At 40.4% G+C, this 21,229-nt stretch overlaps 1 protein-coding gene across 4 annotated transcripts in view; it reads left to right on the top strand.

Annotated features, from left to right (window-relative positions):
* The window catches only part of CDK19 (cyclin dependent kinase 19), a 251,856-nt gene that overhangs the window by 129,250 nt on the left and 101,377 nt on the right, over positions 1-21,229 (top strand). For all 4 annotated transcript variants that reach the window (XM_040350239.1, XM_040350240.1, XM_040350242.1 and 1 more), the window contains one exon: positions 14,964-15,021. In XM_040350239.1, coding sequence (XP_040206173.1) covers positions 14,964-15,021 — 58 coding nt within the window. The remainder of the gene's footprint in view (positions 1-14,963; positions 15,022-21,229) is intronic.

Genomic DNA, 21,229 nt, shown 5'->3' with positions numbered 1-21,229 from the left:
GTACATTGGGTGGATAGTATTCACCCCAGGACAGTCTGCCTGATTTTCATACCCTTCATTCCACTTACAAAGACCTTCTGCCTTTGTAACATAGCTACTTGAATTCTTCCTGTTCCTAACTTTTATCTGTGTTATGACTATGCTTGAACATCTTTTGCCCTGACCTTAGCCTGTCTATAGAATGCATTCCTGCCTGATAAATTGGTACATTGCTAAAGTGGTTTAGCCCACAACAAGTTTCAACAGTGTGGCATATTTGGGGGTTTTAGCTGAAGTTATCACATAGTAGAAATTATACCATCTTGCAAAGAACAGGTTTTTAAATTTTTGGGTATCCAAACCCATGACGGTTGACACAGACGATCTTTTTCATGTCAGTTGCTCAGGCCCTAGTAATCTATGATCTTTTGGGCCTCCACTGAGAGTTCTTTGCCAGTGATGGCAGTTTTTAGAGGGTTTACAGAAAGCTGTGCATTCATGAAGTCTTTACTGGGCTTTGAATAAGCAATCAAATTAGATAAAAAGTAGTAGGTTAATTGGTTCCTGTCTAAATTGGCCCCAGTATGTGTATGTATGAATGTAAGGACCTTAGATAGTAAGCTCCTTGAGGGCAGTAACTGATGTGAATGTACAATATACAGTATATGTAAAGCACTGCCCAAATGGTTGGCGTATATAAGTGCCAATAATAAAAGAAAACTACTTTTGGTTTCAAGTCCAGATCCCTTTAAAAAAGGCTCCACCTTCTACTTCTGTATCATTAAAATAGTTACCCTCGCCAAGTAGTACACATCTTTTTCCATGCCTCAGTGCTGCTCCCTGTGTCCCTCTCCATGGTCCTCTTCTGCATCAGTTATACCAGTTGAACCTGTGTACTCAGGACTTTGTGGAAACTAAGGATACTCATACTTGTAAAAATGCTCCCGAAACTGATACTTTGCAGTGCGATTTGCATCAATACAAAATGAATGGGCGCAAATCTCACTACAAAGGATCGTTGCAATTTGAACAGAAATATGGTGCGATTTCCCCCCAACGCTCCTGTCTATGTATGATTGTGTGTGTGTGCATAGAAAGGGAAGCATCATCAATTTGACTTTTCTGATGTGCATAAAGGCTCTGGCTTAGAAAGCATTCAGACCCATGGGTCAGCATTACAGACAGGTAAAGAGCATTTTTAGAAGGTTAGCAATGATATCTCCCGCATATCTATCATGAAATAATTAATTTAACACCTTAACCACAATTATACAAGTAGTGCCTTTAGATGAGCTCCAGAACATTAACACAGGCTGCTTCACCTCAGGCAGGTGCTGGTGCAGGTGAACAGCTCACTCTCAGCTCTTCAGGCATGCTCCCTTCCTTCCCTCAGGCTGTGGGTCGCGTTGCCTGGAGAAGATAGAGGAGGTGGGTGGAGCCAAAATTGACCAGGCATGAAGGAGAAATTCCTCCTCCGCTCTGATTGCTGGGGGCCTTGCTTCATGATGTGACATCACTTGTTGCTAGATGCCAGGCGAGTCTAGCAACCAGTGAATCAGGCAGCCGAGAGGCCAGCGGAAAGTGCAATAAGAGAATTTAGGGAGTCAGGGTGGCGCTGTTGCTGAATGTAACAGTAAGTGATTGCCACAGCTTCGGCAGCTGCGCCCCTCCTTTTCGGCAGTTGCGGCACCTGGGCGCGGTACACCCTGGGCATCTGCCCAGGATCGGCCCTGAGTGTCGGGGGGGGGGGTCATTTGTGGCTGCCCATATCTTTGAGTATAGTACAGGACACAAGCCACCTTGACTTATATTGCTTGATTACTCTTCATTGCTCGCTACCAAACTGAAGATTCGCAGAGAAGGGTAGGCTTATGGGAGTGGCACTCAGGGGGCCTATCCTCTAAAGATTTGCCAGTGTCCAATCACATGAAGATATAATCTTATAACCCAGCATATGTGAATACTTTGTGTGCTGTACTCTACTCAAAGATATGGAATTTGCAGGCAAGTCAAAATTCCTCTCAATACAAAGTTATTGAGATGGTAATGATTTATCTTGCAGTAACATTGTTTATTGGGCTCTGTTCTCCCACCCACTATAAAAGATATTTCTTTCAAGGTTTACAGTAAATTAGAAAAAAACATTTCTGCAGGGATTTTGCAGTCTAATATTTTGACAATGGCAAGTTATACATAAGAACTCTGTGTAGATGCTTTTGTTCCCATGGAGACCCATGTTTTTTAGCTGGGCAGTATCATGAGGCTGTGTTCTCGGTTGCCACTGGGATTTTACAGTAAAGGAAACTATTTTGGAGTAATAAAAAAAAAAATATGTAAAATGACATGTCAAAAACCAATATTGCTTTTCTTACATGAACACTTTTTCTTCTTACTTTTTGTATTTAAAATTAAAGTATAACTAAATGCAAAATCTTTTTTTTGTTGTTGTTGCTTTGGATAGAGTGGAGAGTGATTAGAACCTCTGTCAGGTTTAATTGCAGTCTGTGCCTCTGTTAGGGAAAGTTACACCCTCTGTTTGTCCTGTTTACCATTATCATTGAAAGTAAAAGAAAATCCCAAATTTTGGGTTGTCCTAAGAAAAATAATAGAGGGGAAATATTCCAATGGGGACCTGGGGGGTTTATTAGTAGGAATTTCTACTTGCTTCCTTTTTGGCTATGGTACAGGAGATGAAGGGATAGCTCCGCAATGGGACAAAGATGGAAAAAATAAACCTTACAGGGGATATAACACTCCCTTCCTCTATCCAAAATGAAAAAAAAAAATGTTGCTTATAGTTTTACTTTAAGTAGACACTTGCCTTGTCCTTTCATAGTATGATTTTTTTTTACAAGCAGTGCTATAAATTTGTGAATTTCTTGTAATAGCTGGAAATTATTGAACGATTGAGCGTTAATGAGCATTTAGGAGCAGATCTCAAAGTGAACTTGAAAGGGACCCAAGCAGATAACATGCTATTTATACAACATATAAGAAATATGCATATGCATTGGTAGTCCTAACATTTTACATTCTCTCTATTCAGTGAGCAAACTGTGTTGGAGGTGTAATGCACACATAGATAGATACCATGTTCCATATATTTTGAACCTGTTCAGGTATCTCATCCTACTGGAAAGAGGTCAATACTTTAAAGAAGAACTCCAGGAAAAATTCACTATTCAATATGTGCTTGCCTTCAAAGGTTAGGTTCACGTTTTCCAGCAAATAGCCTATGCATTCAAGGGGGCCCAGTAGAATAAACTTTGCAGCTTTGATAAAATGTCATTCATTTTATTGTCATACCTGTAGGCCATTTGGGCCCTCCCTGGAAACCTGGCCCAAAAACTCCTTAGCAATCTTTAGATCCTGCTTTATTTATAGGACATGAAAGCTATTGGCTTCTCACTCCTAGCATTACAGGATTCAAAACCAACAGTTTTCGTGTCGTAACAGCAAGACAGAATGTGATGTTTCTAACTGGGAGGTTTTCAGCCTGGTTTCTTGGGGTGCCTAAACGGTCTACGGTTATGACAATAAAATTAATGAAGGCCTTTAACAGCTGTACAGTTTTTTTTTATGTTTTACTGCTGCATACTGACTACATAGGCTATTTTCTGGAAAAGGTTAACTTAGACTTTAGTTTCAATGAGGTGTATGCTACCTTGTGAGCTTATTTTATTTATTTTCAATTTACAGTTCTACTTTTTTTGTGAATGGGTTCATACAGTCTTCTGTGATTGTACAAGAGGTAAGCAGGGGCGGGCAGAGTGGCGTCAGTCTACTGTGTAGCTGCAGGATCTGGGACCTGTAGGTCCAGTGTTAGCGTGTCCAAAGTATAGCGATAGATCTACTCTTGGAATGCAATAAAAATGTAAATTGTAAAAAAAATAAATGATAATTCCATGAGGTTGCATACAGTGTTGATTGTGGTAGCAAATTTAGATTTTTAGTTTTAGTCTTTTGACTAAAATGCTATTATTAGTTTTAGTCTTTTGACTAAAATACCGTACTTAAATAATGCATTACAATTTAACTAAACCCATTCGATTTTAGTTGACTAAAATGTACTGCAGATTCACTCGACTAAATACGACTAAAACGAAAACACCAGATGACTAAGATGGAACTTATACTAGATCTAAAATGCCATTATTAGTTTTAGTCTTGCCATTTATTAGTTTTAAAACTAATAGTGTTAGTTCCATCTTAGTCATCTGGTGTTTTTGTTTTAGTCGTATTTAGTCGAGTGAATCTGCAGTACATTTTAGTCAACTAAAATCGAATGGGTTTAGTTAAATTGTAATGCATTATTTAGCCCTGGTTCACACTGGGTACGATTTGGAACGATTTGAGATGCGATTTGACATGTCAAATCGCATCTCAAATCGGCGGCAATTGTCGGCAATGGCACTGTCCTAATCAGTGCGACGCCGCATCTGCGATTTCAAAAAGTAGTTCCTGTACTACTTTTTGCGATTTCGGGCCGCGATTTACATTAAATTGCGGCCGAAATCGCGGCAAATCGCGGCAAAATCGCGACTGCTAAATCGCGGTAAAATCGTGCATTTTACCGCGATTTTGAATTCGCAGCAGTGTGAACCTAGGCTCAAGTACGGTATTTCTCTAGAATTTCCAAACTTATTATATACTGTGTAGTGAGGTGAGGGGCGCTATATCAAAATAGTGGATGCGTGTCACAATGTGCGTTTGAGTAGTACACAGTGTAACTGTGTGCCCAAATCTATGTGAAAAACCAAACAGATTATAGTCTAAACTCTATAAGTACAATAGTGCCAAATGCCGTGGAAAATAAATAAAATATATACAAAAAGAAAAAAAAAAAGAAAAATTTTAAAAGAATGTCCAGCAAATAAATAGTTAAGTGCAAAATGGATCCAGTGTTGTATCAAGTCCAGGTGCAAAATGCAAATAATCCAATCCCAAATCGCAGGGAAAAGTGCAAATGCTAAAGTGCTTGTGAATCTTCAAAATAGCCAAAGTGCGAGAAAGAAGTGATCCGCCTTCACCTATAGGTCACCAGAATAATAATGGATGGCTCCTTACCACACGGTGTTGACCAGATTACTTAAAATATGGTCAATCAGGCTTGTTTTAAATGAGGATCAGCAGGGTCTCATTGGATTCCAATGTCAGCGATTGCAGCAAATGGTGTACCAAGAAAGGAGAAGAGATACCACCATAGTGTAAAACCATTTAATATACAAAAGTTAAAATTACAATGCCAAATGGCCTCTTACTGTTGCTGATGCCCGTTCCCGGCACTGAGGCTGTAGGTGGTGGGGATAGTAAGACAAGATAAGAGATGGCCGCGTCCTGGTCCACTAGCGTGCGTTCCACCGCTAGTTGTCCATCAACCAGTGAGACCGGAAGTGCGTGGCTATGCGTGCGCGCTCGGATACCGCCTCGACGTCACGTTTCAGTATTATATACTCCTAAGTAAAAAATTTAAATACGTAATCATAAATGATATTAAGGTTTGAACAAACTCACAGATACAGATTTAGCTGCTCTGGATGATCTAAGGAGGCCTGTAAGGCACAGTGCTGTGGTTTAAACACAGTGGTGGTGTACTCGCAGTTTTCCTGAATGTTCTCCTGGTTATAGCCGCAGTCCCATAGACTACTATTTGTTGCACGTTTTTGTAGGGTTTTCTAAAAGCGCACTAAAGCTGCTGCATACAGGACTTTTGGTGCGCCTTCAGAAAATGGAATAGCCGCTCCAGGTGGGAACCCAGATGAACATCCACCGCTGCAGACAACTCAGGTGCAGGCAATGCACTTAGCAAAGCAGGAACAAAAATTGTCTCTGGACAGCCGCACTCTGAACAAATTGTAGCCTTTATTGAAAGAAGGACAGCACTACAAGTCACAGCAAAATAAAACAAAACCCAACTGCTGACGCGTTTCGCACTGAAACTAGTGCCAGGAGTAACATGCCAGAAAACTGAGTGCACTACCACTGCAGCCAAACAACATCATACCAGTGTGAACACAGCAGTCAATGTCACTCCACTGAAAAGTGATCCATGCTCAGGTCACTGGCAGTGAGGAGGTGATATCGCATTTCCTCACTGCCTGTTTTAACCTCCAGGGGAATGTGCTGTCCTGACGCTCATAGCCCAGGCTCAGTGAGAACAGAAAGCAGACACACATGTGGTGTGAAAGAAACCTGAAGTTCACAAGGGTAAATGTCTCTCCTTCACATTTTAGTTTTTGTTTTCGTTTGTTAACGAAAAAAATGAATTGATTTTCATCATAGTTTTTGTCAGGGGACAAAAATGTGCTGTACTTTTTTATTCGGTTTTCAGCACTATAAAAATGTTTCTGACAAAAACTTTGACTTAGCCTAGGTTCACACTGCTGCGAATTCAAAATTGCGGTAAAATGTGCGATTTTACCGCGATTTCGCGGCTGCGATTTTGCCACGATTTTGCCGCGATTTCAGCCGCAATTTAATGTAAATCGCGGCCCGAAATCGCAAAAAGTAGTACAGGAACTACTTTTTGAAATCGCAGATGCGGCGTCGCACTGATTAGGACAGTGCCATTGCCGCCGATTTGAGATGCGATTTGACATGTCAAATCGCATCTCAAATCGTTCCAAATCGTACCCAGTGTGAACCAGGGCTAAAACATTTTCGTTAATGAAATTAACACTGGTGGCATACATGACATTTTGATAGGAGCCTGTAGATTACTGCACTTGTGATCTACTGATGTCCAATGTCAGACTCTTGCACACACTGCCTAGAGCTCTCTGCCCATACCCCTGTACTGGCAAACTGTTCCTGAGCTGTAGGCAATGTGAATGAATTATGAGCCTCGCAGTTTATGGATATGACAAGTCCATCTGCTTCGTGGTGGATAGGGCATGTAGTTTATGCTTTCAGAGATTCCTGTGAATGAATGATGTGGGCGTTTATAGAATGTTTCTACAGTTGATTTACTAAAACTGTAGAGTGCAAAAGCTGTGCCTGGTCACCAATCGGCTTCTAGCTTCTAACTTTAGCTTGTTCAATTAAGCTTTGACAAAAAAAAAAAATAACAGGAAGCTGATTCAGTTAAAAATGTTTGCACTATAAACAAACAAAAAGCGACAATTTAAAAAAAATATATATATAATTTTTTTGCTGTAGTACATATCCAAAAAAAATAATACAAAAAAACTAATTTATTCATCAGTTTAGGCCGATATACAGTATATTATTCTTCTACATACTTTTGGTAAAAAAAATCACAATAGGCGTATATTAATTGTTTTGCACAAAAGTTATCGCATCTACAAACTATGGGATAGATTTAGGGACTTTTATATATTTTTATTGTTTTTACTGGTAATGGCAGAGATCTGCGATTTTTAGCGGGACACGACATTGCGGAGGACAAATCTGACCCCGAATTACACTTTTTGGGGACGAGTGACATTATTACATTGATCAGTGCTAAAAAATGCACTAATCAATGTAAAAATGACACTGTGTCCCCTAGGTGTTCTAAAATGGAAGGGGGATGGGCTGCCTGGGACATGACTGAGATCACTGTTCCCGATGAATGGGAACAGTAGATCTCTGTTATGTCATCTGTCAGAATGGGGATCCGCCTGGTTTACCGCCCACAACTTTGCCTGTGTGAGCTGACGTACAAGGAGGGTGATTCACGCAGGGGAGCCAACCTGCCACAGAACAACTGCGGCGGCTGGTCGTTAAATGGTTAAGGTCAGTGTCGTGTATTGGAAGATGAGCCTATGAACTAATCTCAAGTGTATTAAAAACAAATGAGGTTTTGACCCTGCCAAAAAATTTTTTTGAGGTCTCCCTTTGATAGTGGTGTGCAATATCCGGGGTTATGTACCATCGTGATAGACATTTGAAATTAATTTCCGTCAACCCACAATTGGTTGATGTAATATGCGCCATCTTTAATATTTTCCCAACCTCTTTCTCCATTTCACCTGTTGCCAGCTCCTCATCCCATTTTTTAATATACAAAGGTGGCCCCAGATTTTTTAATCCCGTCAATATTTTATAGATCGGGGAAATCCCGCCCCTTTTGTTCGGCGCTGAACACAGACGCTCTAGTGGGAGCAAATTTCCCTCTGGCCTAATCGGATGAGGGAGGGATTCCACGAAATGTTTCAGCTGTAAATATCGCCACCTATTCAGCTCAAACATTTCTTTGTTTTTTTCTAGTTCCTGATAAGTACAAATGTTACCGTCTTTTAGTATATCCCTTAGTTTTGCGTCGTTTATTTTTATCCAACTACCAAACAGACTTACTTTCCCCGGTGCAAAATAATTAGTATCATATAGTGGAATTAATGGGGAATTATATTCCCATTTTTCCTTTTTGTGTACCCTATCCCATATTAACATTGATGTCCGTGTAATCATGTGCGTGTACTCTTTTAACTGTCTAAATTGTGCCGGAATCCAAATCTCCTCCCCTAACCTTGAATTATTTAAGCTGCTTTCCAATTTAACCCACATTTTCTCTTTATTTTCTTTAACCCAATCAACCACCCGTGCCATGTGAATGGTCATATAATATGTGTTGATGTCTGGTACCCCCAGACCACCGTGTGACTTGTCTCTTGTTAAAATTGCCATGCTTATACGCTGTTTTTTATTCCGCCATATAAACCTACTTAATAACTTTTTTAATATTTTAAAGTAAGTTTCCGGTAGTGAAATCGGTAACATTTGTATTTTATATAGAATCTTGGGGAGGGTTAACATTTTAAAACTGTGGAGTGGAGCCCTTTAACCTAAGTAATCAATGCATGTAATGAGGGATAATCACCACTAGATGGCAACCATCCTTAAAAAGTGCTGATAGTGCAAACAAATGCAAAGATGCATATCAATCTTCCTCCTAAAATAATGTTAACAGTGCAAACAAAATACCAAACATAAATGCAGAGATGAATATATATCTCCCAGAGGTGGATCCCCTGAAGATGTGTATGCGCACAAAATGTGTTGGGTGGGGTCAGTACATGCTGGCGTTCTGCTACCGGGTCTGCAGTCGGATCGCCGGCATCGGGGGGGGGGGGGGGGGGGGTTTATTGCATTTTTAAAAAAATTTCACGTGGATTGTTTATTTTATGTGCTATTGGTTTTATTTTAATAAAATATGCTACACTGTATATTTTTTCTGTGTGCGCTTCATGGTGTGAGCTTTATATGCAGAGAAAGGATCTCCGGCATCTGAGCTGTTGAAGTCTGATGATCATCGGACAATATATGGATTGGATGTGTGTACATTGCATCTATCTGGTGAGTGCATTGCAGAGGTAGTGGTAAGGTGAACTGCTGGTGACAATGTGGATTATTTCTGCACTTATGCACACTGATCATGCATTTAATAATGCATTTATTAACCACTTAGTGCTCACAGTATAGCTGAAAGATGGCTACATGGACATGCTCATGCTGCCCATGTGCCCCTTGCGGCACGTGGGAGGCGCGCTTTGTGATCAGAGTCCTTGGGGCTCGATCAGAGTAAAGGGCTGATCAGCCAATGACAGCTGATCACATGATGTAAACAGAAGCCGATAATGGGCCTTTTTTTCTTTGCACTGTTAAAAAATTAGACGATTACCGGCTTGTGTAAACGGGGCATCGGTCCCACACAGTGACAACCACTGCTGCTAACCTGTGCCACCTATCAGTGCCCTTTAGTGCCTCATCATCAGTGCCATCTATCAGTGCCCACCAGTGCCACCTATCAGTGCTGCCTTATCATTGCCTATCAGTTCAGCCTATCAGTGCAGCCTATGAGTGCCCATCAGTGCATCCTCTTTAGAGCTCATCAATGAAGGACACAAATTACTTGTTTACAAAATGTTAAAACAAACTGAAAACTTTTTTTTATTATTTTTTTCAAGCTTTTCTGTTTTTTGTTTTGTTTGTTTAGCAAAAAAAAAAAAAAAAACCCAGTGGTGATTTAATACCAGCAAAAGAAAACTCTATTTGTGTGAAAAACGTTATAAATATGTAATATGGGTAGACTGTTTCATGACCACGCAATTGTCATTCAGGTGACACCGCTGAAAGCTGAAAATTGGCCTTCGTAGAAAGGAGAAGTGCCCAGTAAGCAAGTGGTTAAGGTGGAAGATTTATATTCACCCTTGCACTTAATTCTGTGACTTTGTTTGCACTATTAGCACTTTTTTTTAAGGAGGAAGATTGATGTTTATCTCTGCACATATTTTTGGGATTTTGTTTTCACTGTTAGCATTTTTTTAGAAGGAAGATTAATATGCATCTTTGCATTAGTTTGCACTTTTTAAGGATGGTTGCCACCTAGTGGTGATTATCCCTCATTACATGCATTGTTTATGTTAATTGTTCCCGGTTGAATTTAATGATTATAAATTCCAGCATTTAATTTATATGCTCTATTATATGTATGTATAATTTCTATATCTGCATACAGGGTTGGCTAATTACCTTACTTTGTGCAAGCTGCTTTTTTTGTCTGTTTGAAGCGCTCACTCATATAATCACACACCTGTTTAATCGTGTTAAATGGACTGTGTAGTGCATTTCTGGAAAACTGAAAATGCACTGCAAAATGCATAGATGTGAACCTTAAGGCTAGGTTCACACTTATATGAATTAGATGTGGGTTTCTCCGCAGCCAATTCGCATGACAGGAGAGTGTGACCGGCTCTCAATGGAGCCGATTCACACACTCCCTGAGCGGCCTGCGGTTTGGATTTGGAAAGGGTCCTGTGCGTCTTTGGCTCTGAATCAGGTGCAAAGTCAGGTGGAAATTCAGATCTGTTTCCACCTAAATCAGAGAACAGAGATGCACCAGACCCCCTGCTGTAAACCGCAGCCTCAGCATGTCTGAACCCAGCCTAAATTTTTTTTTAAGATCATGAGACATTTTATTTGCACACAAGTGCCCTCCAATCAACTAATGTTGTAACTTCTGAAGGTAATTCCTGCACTTAAGCTTATTTAAAACATTGTGTGCTATTTTGTGTACATGAATGAACAAAACATTTGAGGTTGTCATACTACAAAATGTGAAAATGTGCTTGTTGGGGCAGGGGGATACTTATGTTCTTTCTTCTCATTCAGAGTGGTGAAGCAAGGATGCTTCACCCAGAAATTAGGATACAGCTTATGAGTGGTTATGTGAGTGGTAATGTGCATCAGGAAAGTTTTGAGCTTTCCATGTAAATCCCTCATGGATTCTAACACGGGTAGTGGAGGACTTCAGTCAAAGTGTGTTTCTTTGTTGCTAATCGAAGGACATATGATTCAGCGACATTTCGTTTAGGCCTTTTGCACACTGCTGTCTGAAAATGCTCAGTTTAAAAAAAAATATTGACATGCAGTCACACTGGCACGTAAACATGCTCTCTATATTGATCAGTAAAATCAAATCGGTCAGTGTTTTTGTCTGTATACCTGCAAATGTGTGCAAATACTCGCAAATAGGTACAAATGCCACCCTTCCTGCTAGTGTGCGTATACTCACAAACAGCCCATCCTCACATTTTTTTTCTGCCCGGAATGTCTGATTCTCCTACATCAGTTAAGTGTGCAAGAGGCCTAATACTGCTACTTACAAGAAGATTTAGACACTGGCAAGTAAGAAAACATTGACTAGTCTGGTATAACCCCTCCTACTGCCAGCATGCCTCCATTTGTTACTAGTTTCTTAGGAGGATGGATGCTTTTTCTCTACTGAGAAAATTGTACCCGCTTTACTAGCTATACCTCTGCAAGACATGTGTTTAAACTAGCAGCCTGGACTTACACAAGGACAATGTGGTATTAAGGCCTTCCTTTCTAAATTGGTATTTGCCCCTTATCTTAGCCAGAACATGGCACATTCATCTATTTGACAGAAGATTTCCCTATGTTGTCTTGATGTTGTGGAAGCTATGTGTGTCTTTATCACAGCCACTGACTCCTTGAGAAAGATTGACTCTTTCTTAGTCATCCGTGATGGTCTTCGCAAAGAAACAAGCTTCCTGTTTCACGATTTCTCTGACTTAAACCTTCTTCTGTCCAGGCACACACTTCTAAATCTGTCAGTGCTTTTCCGGCATTTTGGCATTAGACAACTGTTTTCCAGATTTGCAAGACTGCCACCTGGTCTTCTGTTCACACCTTCAAACGGATGCATATTTTGACCTCTTCTGACACCAGCTTTGTCTGTAAGGACCTTCAGGCAGCTCTTTGAGCTGCAGGCAGTCCCCATGTTATTTATAGTTGTACAAAGTGAAAACAGATCAGTCCAGCGCACAAGTTCCAGCTCTCAATGGCCTCAATCAAGATATCCACTGGATGCAGTTGTAGACCAATGGCCGTGCAACGGTGATCCTGAAGCTCGCAGCAAAAAATTCCGGGAAGATCCATAAAGCTCAAACAACAAGACAACGTCACTGTATGACCACACTGTTTGTAACCCGGAGGACGGGCGCTTGTTTGTTTTTAGCCGGCCAGCTCTTTAACCATGCAAATTTAAAACATATCTATGTAAGTGCAATACTTTTTCTTAGCTAATAAAGTGAGATAATATTACACTATGGCAAGTTTTCTTTCTGGGTCCACTTTTGAATGGGACGTGAACGGATTCCACAGTGTTTGCTAAGTGTGTGAGGCTTTGTGCAGCAATCCATCCTGGGACCAACATTCCAAACGAGCATCTGTGCAAGTTAAAGGCCTTGGCTGGGCTATAGCAATACTCCTGTTTTGCTTGCTATCTGGTAAGCAAGTTTTTCTTAAGGTGGCAGTGCACTGAATTGCTGTGAATCACAGTGGTGGCACTGAGAGAAGGATTTTCTCATATGATCCTCTTATACGGGACTAGCTTATCTATCCTATCAATCAATGACTCATTTACATCAATTGGGACTATTTTTAGTGCAGCTTTTCCAATTTGTATCTGTTTGTTGTGTTATCCCACATTAAGCTGCTGCTTTTTTATATATTTTTTTATTATATTTTATTCACTTAATATCACATTTGTTGATACATTTGTGCATTTTTTAGCCCTATTTACTTATAAATCTGTCAGTGCTTCTCTGGCCTTTTAGAATTAGGCAACTGTTTTCCATATTTGCAAGACTGCCAGGTCTTCTGTTCACACCTTCCACCAGATGGATGTTTTGACCTCTTCTGACACCAGCCTTGTCTGTAAGGACCTCCAGGCAGCTCTTTGAGCTACAGGCAGTCCCCAGGTTATTTATAGTTGTACAAAGTAAAAACAGATCAGTCCAGCGCGCAAGTTCCAGCCCTCAATGGCCTCAATCAAGATGTCCATGGGATGCAGTTGTAGACCAATGGCCGTGCAATGGAAATCCTAAAACTGGCAGCAAAAGATTTGGTAAGATCCAAAGAGCTAAAACAACATAAAGAAACAGCAGAGGGATCCTCGTTAGCAAGTTAAAAGTAAAATAGCACTGTTACATATTAGGTTCTTGACAATTCGCATTTGGATAGGTAGAACACTATAGGAAGGCTTGCGAATGTCAGCAGCTGTGATAGCTGAGCCAGCATAAAGGAAGCCTGGTTTGACAGCTGTTAGAGAGCTGCCAGCGTCCAGCATTCTTCGCTACTATTCCCTGCCTTGTAGCAACCCCTGCATGCTGTAGGAGGAACTGGGGTGGGGCAGGGGCGGTAATGCATTTCAAAGGTTCACACCTTCTTGGTCATAATCGCAAGCCTTCCTATTGTGTTTCCACCTATCCAATGCTAATTGTCAAGAACCTAATATGTAAGTGTGCTATTTTTATTTGTGCAATACATTTCTTTTAACTTGCTAACAAGGATCCCGCGCTGCTGTTCCTTTTTATTGAGGTTATTTATAGTTGGGCTTTTGGCAGTTCTTTTGCCATGTTGCCCACCTCTTTATTGGACTTCTTTTGAACAACCCAAAAGTCTGAATCCTATGTCCCTCAATGGAAAAGAAAGAAAACAATATGATCTTTGTACTCTCCATAAAATCATTTTCTTGGCAATTATTGAGAGAGATGTCACACCCCTTTAAGTTTACTTTGTTTTTGGCACTGCTTTGTTGTAAAACATGCTAGGACTAGGATGGGTTATTTAGCGGGTCAGATTCGATTTATATTTTGTTTGTCAGTGTCCAAATCCTCTTGTAGATGGCATTGTAACCTAAATGCCTCCTGGATCATGTGCTCCTCAATGAACTTCAAGAAAGAATTCTATAGTAGAAGTACATAAATCCTTTTTTTTTTTTTCAAAGAATTAGTATGCTTTCAAATGTATGCTCACTTCCAGCACCTGGTTTGACCAATCAGTCATGGTGATCACTGAAAGTGTTGTGAAAAAAATCCACTGCCTCCTGTTCTTTGGCCCTTGTCTCCCTACAGCGCATTTTAAGATACAACTTTGAATAGTAATATAAAAAAAGTTTGTTTTTTAAATACAGTAATTTATAAAAGCTTACTTGTCCCCAGTCTAGAACCCCTATTGAAGAATTAATGTGGCATGATTTAATAAATAACAAATGTAATTAATTATAAATGATGTGCTTAGTGTTATATTTAATTATGTAATTGTTTATAGCCATTTCATGGCAAGAGGAAAAAGACAGAGCTTTAAAAACTGAGCTGCACACTTGTTTCTTAACCAGTATACCAGTGTAATACATCATAAAGCTATTAAAATAAATGTATACGTTAATGCATGTTTTCACATTCCTAAAAGTATAATGACATTATGCATGCCGTTTTAGTAGTAAATATCAAATTAAAACCTTGTATACCCTGTTAAAACTTTTTAAAACGGCTAAAAGTATAATGCTAAGTAAACAGACACATACCAGCATTTTAAAAATTGATCTGGTCATTTAAAATCAAAAGGGTTAACCTTGCTAAGACTGAATTATATTTCTATGAAATCATAAATGTAAGTTTAAAAAGGGACAATAAAGAGATTCATTAGCTTAATTAAATCGATTTTATGTTTTGCAGAAGCCAGCAAACATCCTTGTAATGGGGGAAGGTCCTGAGAGAGGAAGAGTCAAAATAGGTAAAAAAAAAACAACAAAAAGAAGGTGTAAATGTTTTACTAAATGTTTTTTTAATACATGAATATGTATGATCAGAAGTAAACTGCTGCTTATTTTAAATATACATTTTAAAGGGCCAGTAAAACGAAAACAAAATATTTCATGCTAAAGAGCAATTAAAACATTCCTAAATTTGTACATAAAAGTACTCATCCCTACACAGAAATTAGGTCTTTAATGTGGTTTTAAAGTCTGGGTGTTTTTAGCTTTAGCTAATGCATTTCTTAAATTAAGGTAAAACACACCCCACTACTTCCTTGCCCTCAAACACTTACCTGACACCTTTCACGATCTAGCACTGTCCCTGCTGGCAGCCCTGCTCTCCTCTCTTTCTGGATTCACGAAGTGCAGCAGGAACCATAGGCTCCTGCTGCTGTTGGTAAAGTCTTGTGAGAAGGGAACCGGGTAACGCATACAGCCCGGCTTGGGAGCACGCCCACACAGGTGCCCCCATAGCACACAGTTTTTTTTATGGGAGCAGAAAGAAGGGGCAGACAGTGCCGGCAAGGGGCCACAAAATAAGAGCACAGAGCAGGTAATTATATCATGTTTTTTATTTTATTTAAAAAATAACCTTTGACTTCATTATCACTTTAAGATTTGTTGTCTGGCTGTACATTTTGCTGTACTGTGTTAAAGGAAAACTCCACATTCACCCAAAAAATTTGTGTAACTATTTTATTGCTACGCAAACCATATTGTAATTTATTGTCATTAAACATTATCATACCATTCTGCAGATGCTGCAATTTTCTAAAATTGTTAAACTTAAAAACTTTACTGCAAAATTACAAGAAATCTCAGTTTTTGATTGTGTAATGGCTCACTGCTTTTGACAGCAGTGTGTATTAAAATACTGGCAATGATTTAAAGTGGTTGTAAAGGTTCAAAGTTTTTTTTTAGCTTCTGTGTGCAGCAGCCCCAGCCTGCCTAATACTTACTTGAGCCCCATCGCAATCTAGAGATGTACATGAGAGCCTCAGCTCTCTGGGGACTCTCCCTCCTCATTAGCTGGCTCTTGCTGCTGTCAATCACAGCCAGTGAGCCATTGAGGGGGCCAGGCCGAGTCGAGGCTCTGTATGTGAATGGACACACACAGCAGTGGCTTGGGAGCAAGCTGTTTGCTCTAGGGGCACTTGGCAGAAGGAAGTGGCCCGACGGGGGCCCCGAGAAGAGGAGGATAGGGGCTGCTCTGCACAGAGCAGGTAAGTATCACATGTTTGTTTTTTTGTAAAAGCTTGAGAACTAGAGCCTTTTCATCTATGTTCACTTTGCAAAGTAAATGTTAGGGAATAATTTCCCTTCTCATATGATTGAGCATTCAAAGTAAACATGGCTTAACCTTTTATAATAACAGACTCTTTGCAAGATAAACAGTCTCTGTTCATTTAGGAAATCAACCCTTTTGAATCACATTTTAGGCATCCCTTAAAATGCAATTTTAATTCTTGCTGAGATAATCTCTCCTCCACTTCTGAAGGAATGGGGACACAGCAGCTGCTCAGTCAACAGCACTGTGATTTTTCGAGTGGGTATAATGCAGCCTGACCCTCCCATTCAAAAATTTGTTTAAGAACGGACATAAACAAACATACATTTCTTTAGAACATAAAGAAACATATATTTAACAATTTTTCAATTTAAATATTTGTGTGTTTTTAATTTTCTCCATTTTCGACAAACCTAAAAATATTTCACACAATAATTATTTTCATTTGAATTCACTGTACTTAATGTACAGTAGCAAGAAAACGTATGTGAACCCCTTGCAATTAACAGATTTTTCTGAAGTAATTTGCCATATAATGTGATCTGATCCTCATCTATGGCCAGCCATACACAGTTTGAATCTTCCCCCCGGTTTCAGTATGGCCCGGCCGAGATTCAAACCATTAATGGGCAGGCTGAATGTACCAATCGATCGATTGATCAACTTGGGTACAACCAGCCTGCCACATTAACTGGCAATTATTGCAAGCGGCTGCTAATGCCGCTAGCACTAACCACATCAGAGACGGCTACCCACCCAAAATTCACACCGTCTATGGCCTGCCTAAGTCATAATAGACAAACACAATGGGGTTGATTTACTGAAACCGGAGAGTGAATATTGTAATGCAGCTGTGCATGGTAGCCAATCGGCCTCTAACTTTAGATTGTTCAACTAAACTTTTACAAAAAAAAAAACTAGAAGCTGATTGGTTTGCATGCAGAGCTGCACCAGATTTTGCACTCTCCCATTTTAGTAATTCAACCCCAGGCTGATAACACAAAGACAATAATATTACACTTATAAGCTTAAATACGCAATAATAATATTTTCAAATCTGCAGTTTTTATTGAAATAATATCTGGTGATCAGACCATGAAGGTACATGTTCAGGAACTTCCTGTGATAAGTTGACAAGGCTCTGTCCCTGTCTCCATATTGTGCTCCTATGTTGTCAGTCTGTCACATGTCTGTTCCCGTCTAGACTACAAGGAGCAGTTTTAATAACCATTATGTAGGTATGGCCCACTGTTGTCACCATCAGGAAACCCACACTAAGAATTGTCCATTGTTCAGCCATTGCTGAAGTATATGCATGTAGACAAGTGGCTGCAAAGAGGCATATGGATAGTAAAAGCATTGAGATGGGACAAATCATGAAAAAATAACAAAATAAAAACAAGTATTTTATTTAAAAGAATGTACAACTATTTATGATAAATAGTACTTTAGCAAATTACATATATGATGCAATCTGTAGCTAGCACGCCCATCAGTTTTTGTTTTATTATCTTTTGCTCTTGAAAGTAGATCCATTATTTTTCCACTGCCATTAACAGACCAAGCTGTCCAACACAAATGTCCATTGCAGGGTTCGAGCCCAGCCATAATACACTGGTGTTGTTTACAATAGTCAACGGTCCGAACGGAACCTCTGAACTCCTCTATGGATCGACTGGTGTCAACAGACATGTGTCCGTTGGAACCTGACGACTTCCGATCCTATCCACTAAAAACAGACAGATGGGGATCCATTTCCCATATGTCTGGAGGATGGAAATGGACAAGTGTAAATGGACAGACGGTCCGTTTACTTCTGACCGCCCATAGAGGAGAGCAGGCTATGCCAGGGTTTCCCCTGCATAAGCGGGGCGGACTCCAACCAGTAATCCGCTTGCTCAGCAAAAATCAGCAGACAGATTCCCCCGATGATCAGGCGGACTCCATGGAGCCTGTCCTGTGTGGAAGGGGCCTAAGGTTACTTAATCAAATTAAAAAAAGTGCTAATACTTTAGTGAGATGTGACCCTTGTGCTGTTGTCTTCATTTTATCTGAAATCTTCATCCTCTTATGTCCTCCCCGCCACCATAATCTTCTGCTACAGTGGGGGTGAATAGAACTAAGGGAGCTGTCACAGGCACTCATTCTGCCAGCTACTGCATTCATAGAAGCCAGTACTACATCTATGAATGAAGCAGGATCTTTGAATGGAGGGGGCTGACCTTTCAATCATCCACCCATTCTCCATTCATAGATCTTTTTCATTCATAGAAGCTGAAGTGCTGTATGGAGGAGCTCGCAGAAAGGGTGGAAAATGCCTGTGACAGCGCTTTTAGCTTTAATAACCCCCACCACAGAAGATTACAGAAGCAGGAGTGGGGGCATCAGAGAAGATTTCAGCTAAACCAGGACACAGCAGCACAAGGTACACATCTCACTAAAGTCAAGAAATATTATCAGAGGACTCCTTGGTTGAGCCTTGGAGGACTGAACCTGGACTTTGGCTGGAAAAAAAAATGCTAGGTTGGTCTGTAACATTAATTGCAAAATAGAGCTGGGCTAAACACCAACTAAAATTATGAAAATCAAAGAAAAATTTGAATAATTAAGTCCCAAAATTAAACATAAAAAGTATGATATTAATAATGTCCTTAATAGTTAACATGAATAGATGTCACACCATCCGTGTAGGAAAAAGGTGGAAGAAGTGTATATCACTTCAAAAGAGTCCTCCTCATAACGATGATATGTCACACCACGACAAAAAGTGTGACCTCCACCTCACAAATTTCACGCTTACCAGCTTGCGAACGCTTTGAAGCTTGTGGCTAACACCCAGCCAGGGCTCCCATGGGAGGGGGATTGTGCTGACGTCACTGTGCTGTTTACGAACACGGAAGGTCAGGCATTTTATGCAAGCCAGTCTTTTGAATTCATACTTTTTTATGCGTCTTTGATGTAAGTGCAATACTGTTTTGTATAATAAAGTCACATTTGGTTTTACACTATGGCAAGTATTTCTCTTTCTGGGGGTATCCTTTGAGTGTACCATTTGAAGGAGGGTCCTGGTTTTCTTGAGTCTCGTGGAAGATCTCAATCACTTAAACTGATGTGCTCCATGTTGGAATTTCTCATTCGATGTGAGCTGTCATTTATTCCTCCTCTTTTAAGGATCAAGGCCCTGTCTGGGTATTAGCCACAAGCATCAAAGCGCTTGCAAGCTGGTAAGCGTGTAATTTATGTGGTGGAGGTCACACTTTTTTGTAGTGTGAGATACCACAAGGAGGACTCTTATATATATATATATATATATATATATATATATATATATATATATATATATATATATATATATACATACACACACACTTCTTCCATCTTTTTCTTACAAGTTTGGTGTGACATCTAGTCATGTTACCCATTAAGGAAATTCTTATTATCATACTTTTTATGTTTCATTATGGGACTTAATTATTATCATTTTCTTTTCACGTATTGCTTTTCACAATTTTAGTTGGTGTTTAATGTGCAATTGTGGCTTATGACTGTGTGCATCTATCTCACAGCAGAGTTGCTGCTCTAAGGCCTCGTACACACGGACGGACTGTCCGCTGAAAACGGTCCGCCGGACCGTTTTCAGCGGACAAGTCCGCCCGGAGATTTCTTTCTGATGGTTGTACACACCATCAAACAGAAATCCGCGCGTACACGATACGCGGTGACGTGGCCGCGACGATGACGCGGCAACGTGCGGGGCCCTGGAAGTTCAATGCTTCCACGCATGCATCTAATCACTTTGACGCATGCGAGGGATGGCGGCCGATCGGACCTGTCCGGTGAGTCTGTACAGACGACCGAACATGTCCGACGGACAGGCTTCCAGCGGACATGTTTCTTAGCATGCTAAGAAACATTTGTCCGCTGGAAACCTGTCCGATCTGCCGGAAAATTGTCCGATCGGACGTACAGACGACCGAACATGTCCGCTGAAACTGGTCAGCGGACCAGTTTCAGCGGACATGTTCGGTCGTGTGTACGGGGCCTTAGTGAATGTGGATTATTTAGTGCAGTTTGTTTTTTATTCTTTATTATGGTCTGTAACATTGCTTTGGACACTGGATCCTTCTTGGGTGCTCACCTTGGCATGTAGTGCACCACATTCAGTTAGCCACAAAGTTCTATACGGGTCCAAGGCCGTGGTTCATCACCCAATGGAGCCCTGTCCTTGAAGACTCCTCTGAAAAAATGCCTATCAAGGGGAAGCCAGGATGGGGTATGTGCCTAGCATCCTGCTCTGATTGCTGAAGATATCTGCAATACTAATATTGGGCTTTTTGCCCTTAGTGACACCAGTGTGGTGTGGGCTTTAAGCAGAGTGCAGACTTCAAAACTTTGTCACAACCATGGATCCAGAGAGCCAGCTGTTTGAATTTGGCATCCTTTTTCATCCTCCTGTGTTGCTTGGGCCTGCACATGAGCAACCTCAGTCTCCCTGGCCTCACTGCACATGTGCAGTAACATTATTCTTCCTCTTGGTGTGCATTTAAATTGGCAATGCACCAATTGCTCACATAAGATAACACAGCTATTCTTGAACACTTCCTGGATCTCAACTACTTACAGTGCCCAACACAGAAGGATCCATCCATTCTTCTCTGCAGTAGTAAAGGTTGTGCATACCCCTTTACGGACATCTAGCACCACACAAGGCAAAGATAACTGGACACATAGATCAAAGAAATCGCTGGTGGTAAGAGTACTTTCTTGCCCCAGAAAAAAAGGCTTTCATCCCCACAGGAAGGCCTTTGGCTCCTGAGGCTAGGCTAGAAAGAGTTCCTTTCACCACCCTCAGGTCTCAAGCCCCAAGTCCAATCTTGGATCATACTTTTGTTGGAAAG

This window comes from Rana temporaria, chromosome 4 (assembly GCF_905171775.1).
Source record: "Rana temporaria chromosome 4, aRanTem1.1, whole genome shotgun sequence".
NCBI classification, from domain to species: domain Eukaryota; kingdom Metazoa; phylum Chordata; class Amphibia; order Anura; family Ranidae; genus Rana; species Rana temporaria.
The sequence above is the reverse complement of the archived record's forward strand: the minus strand, read 5'-3'. Positions and strand labels throughout refer to the sequence as shown.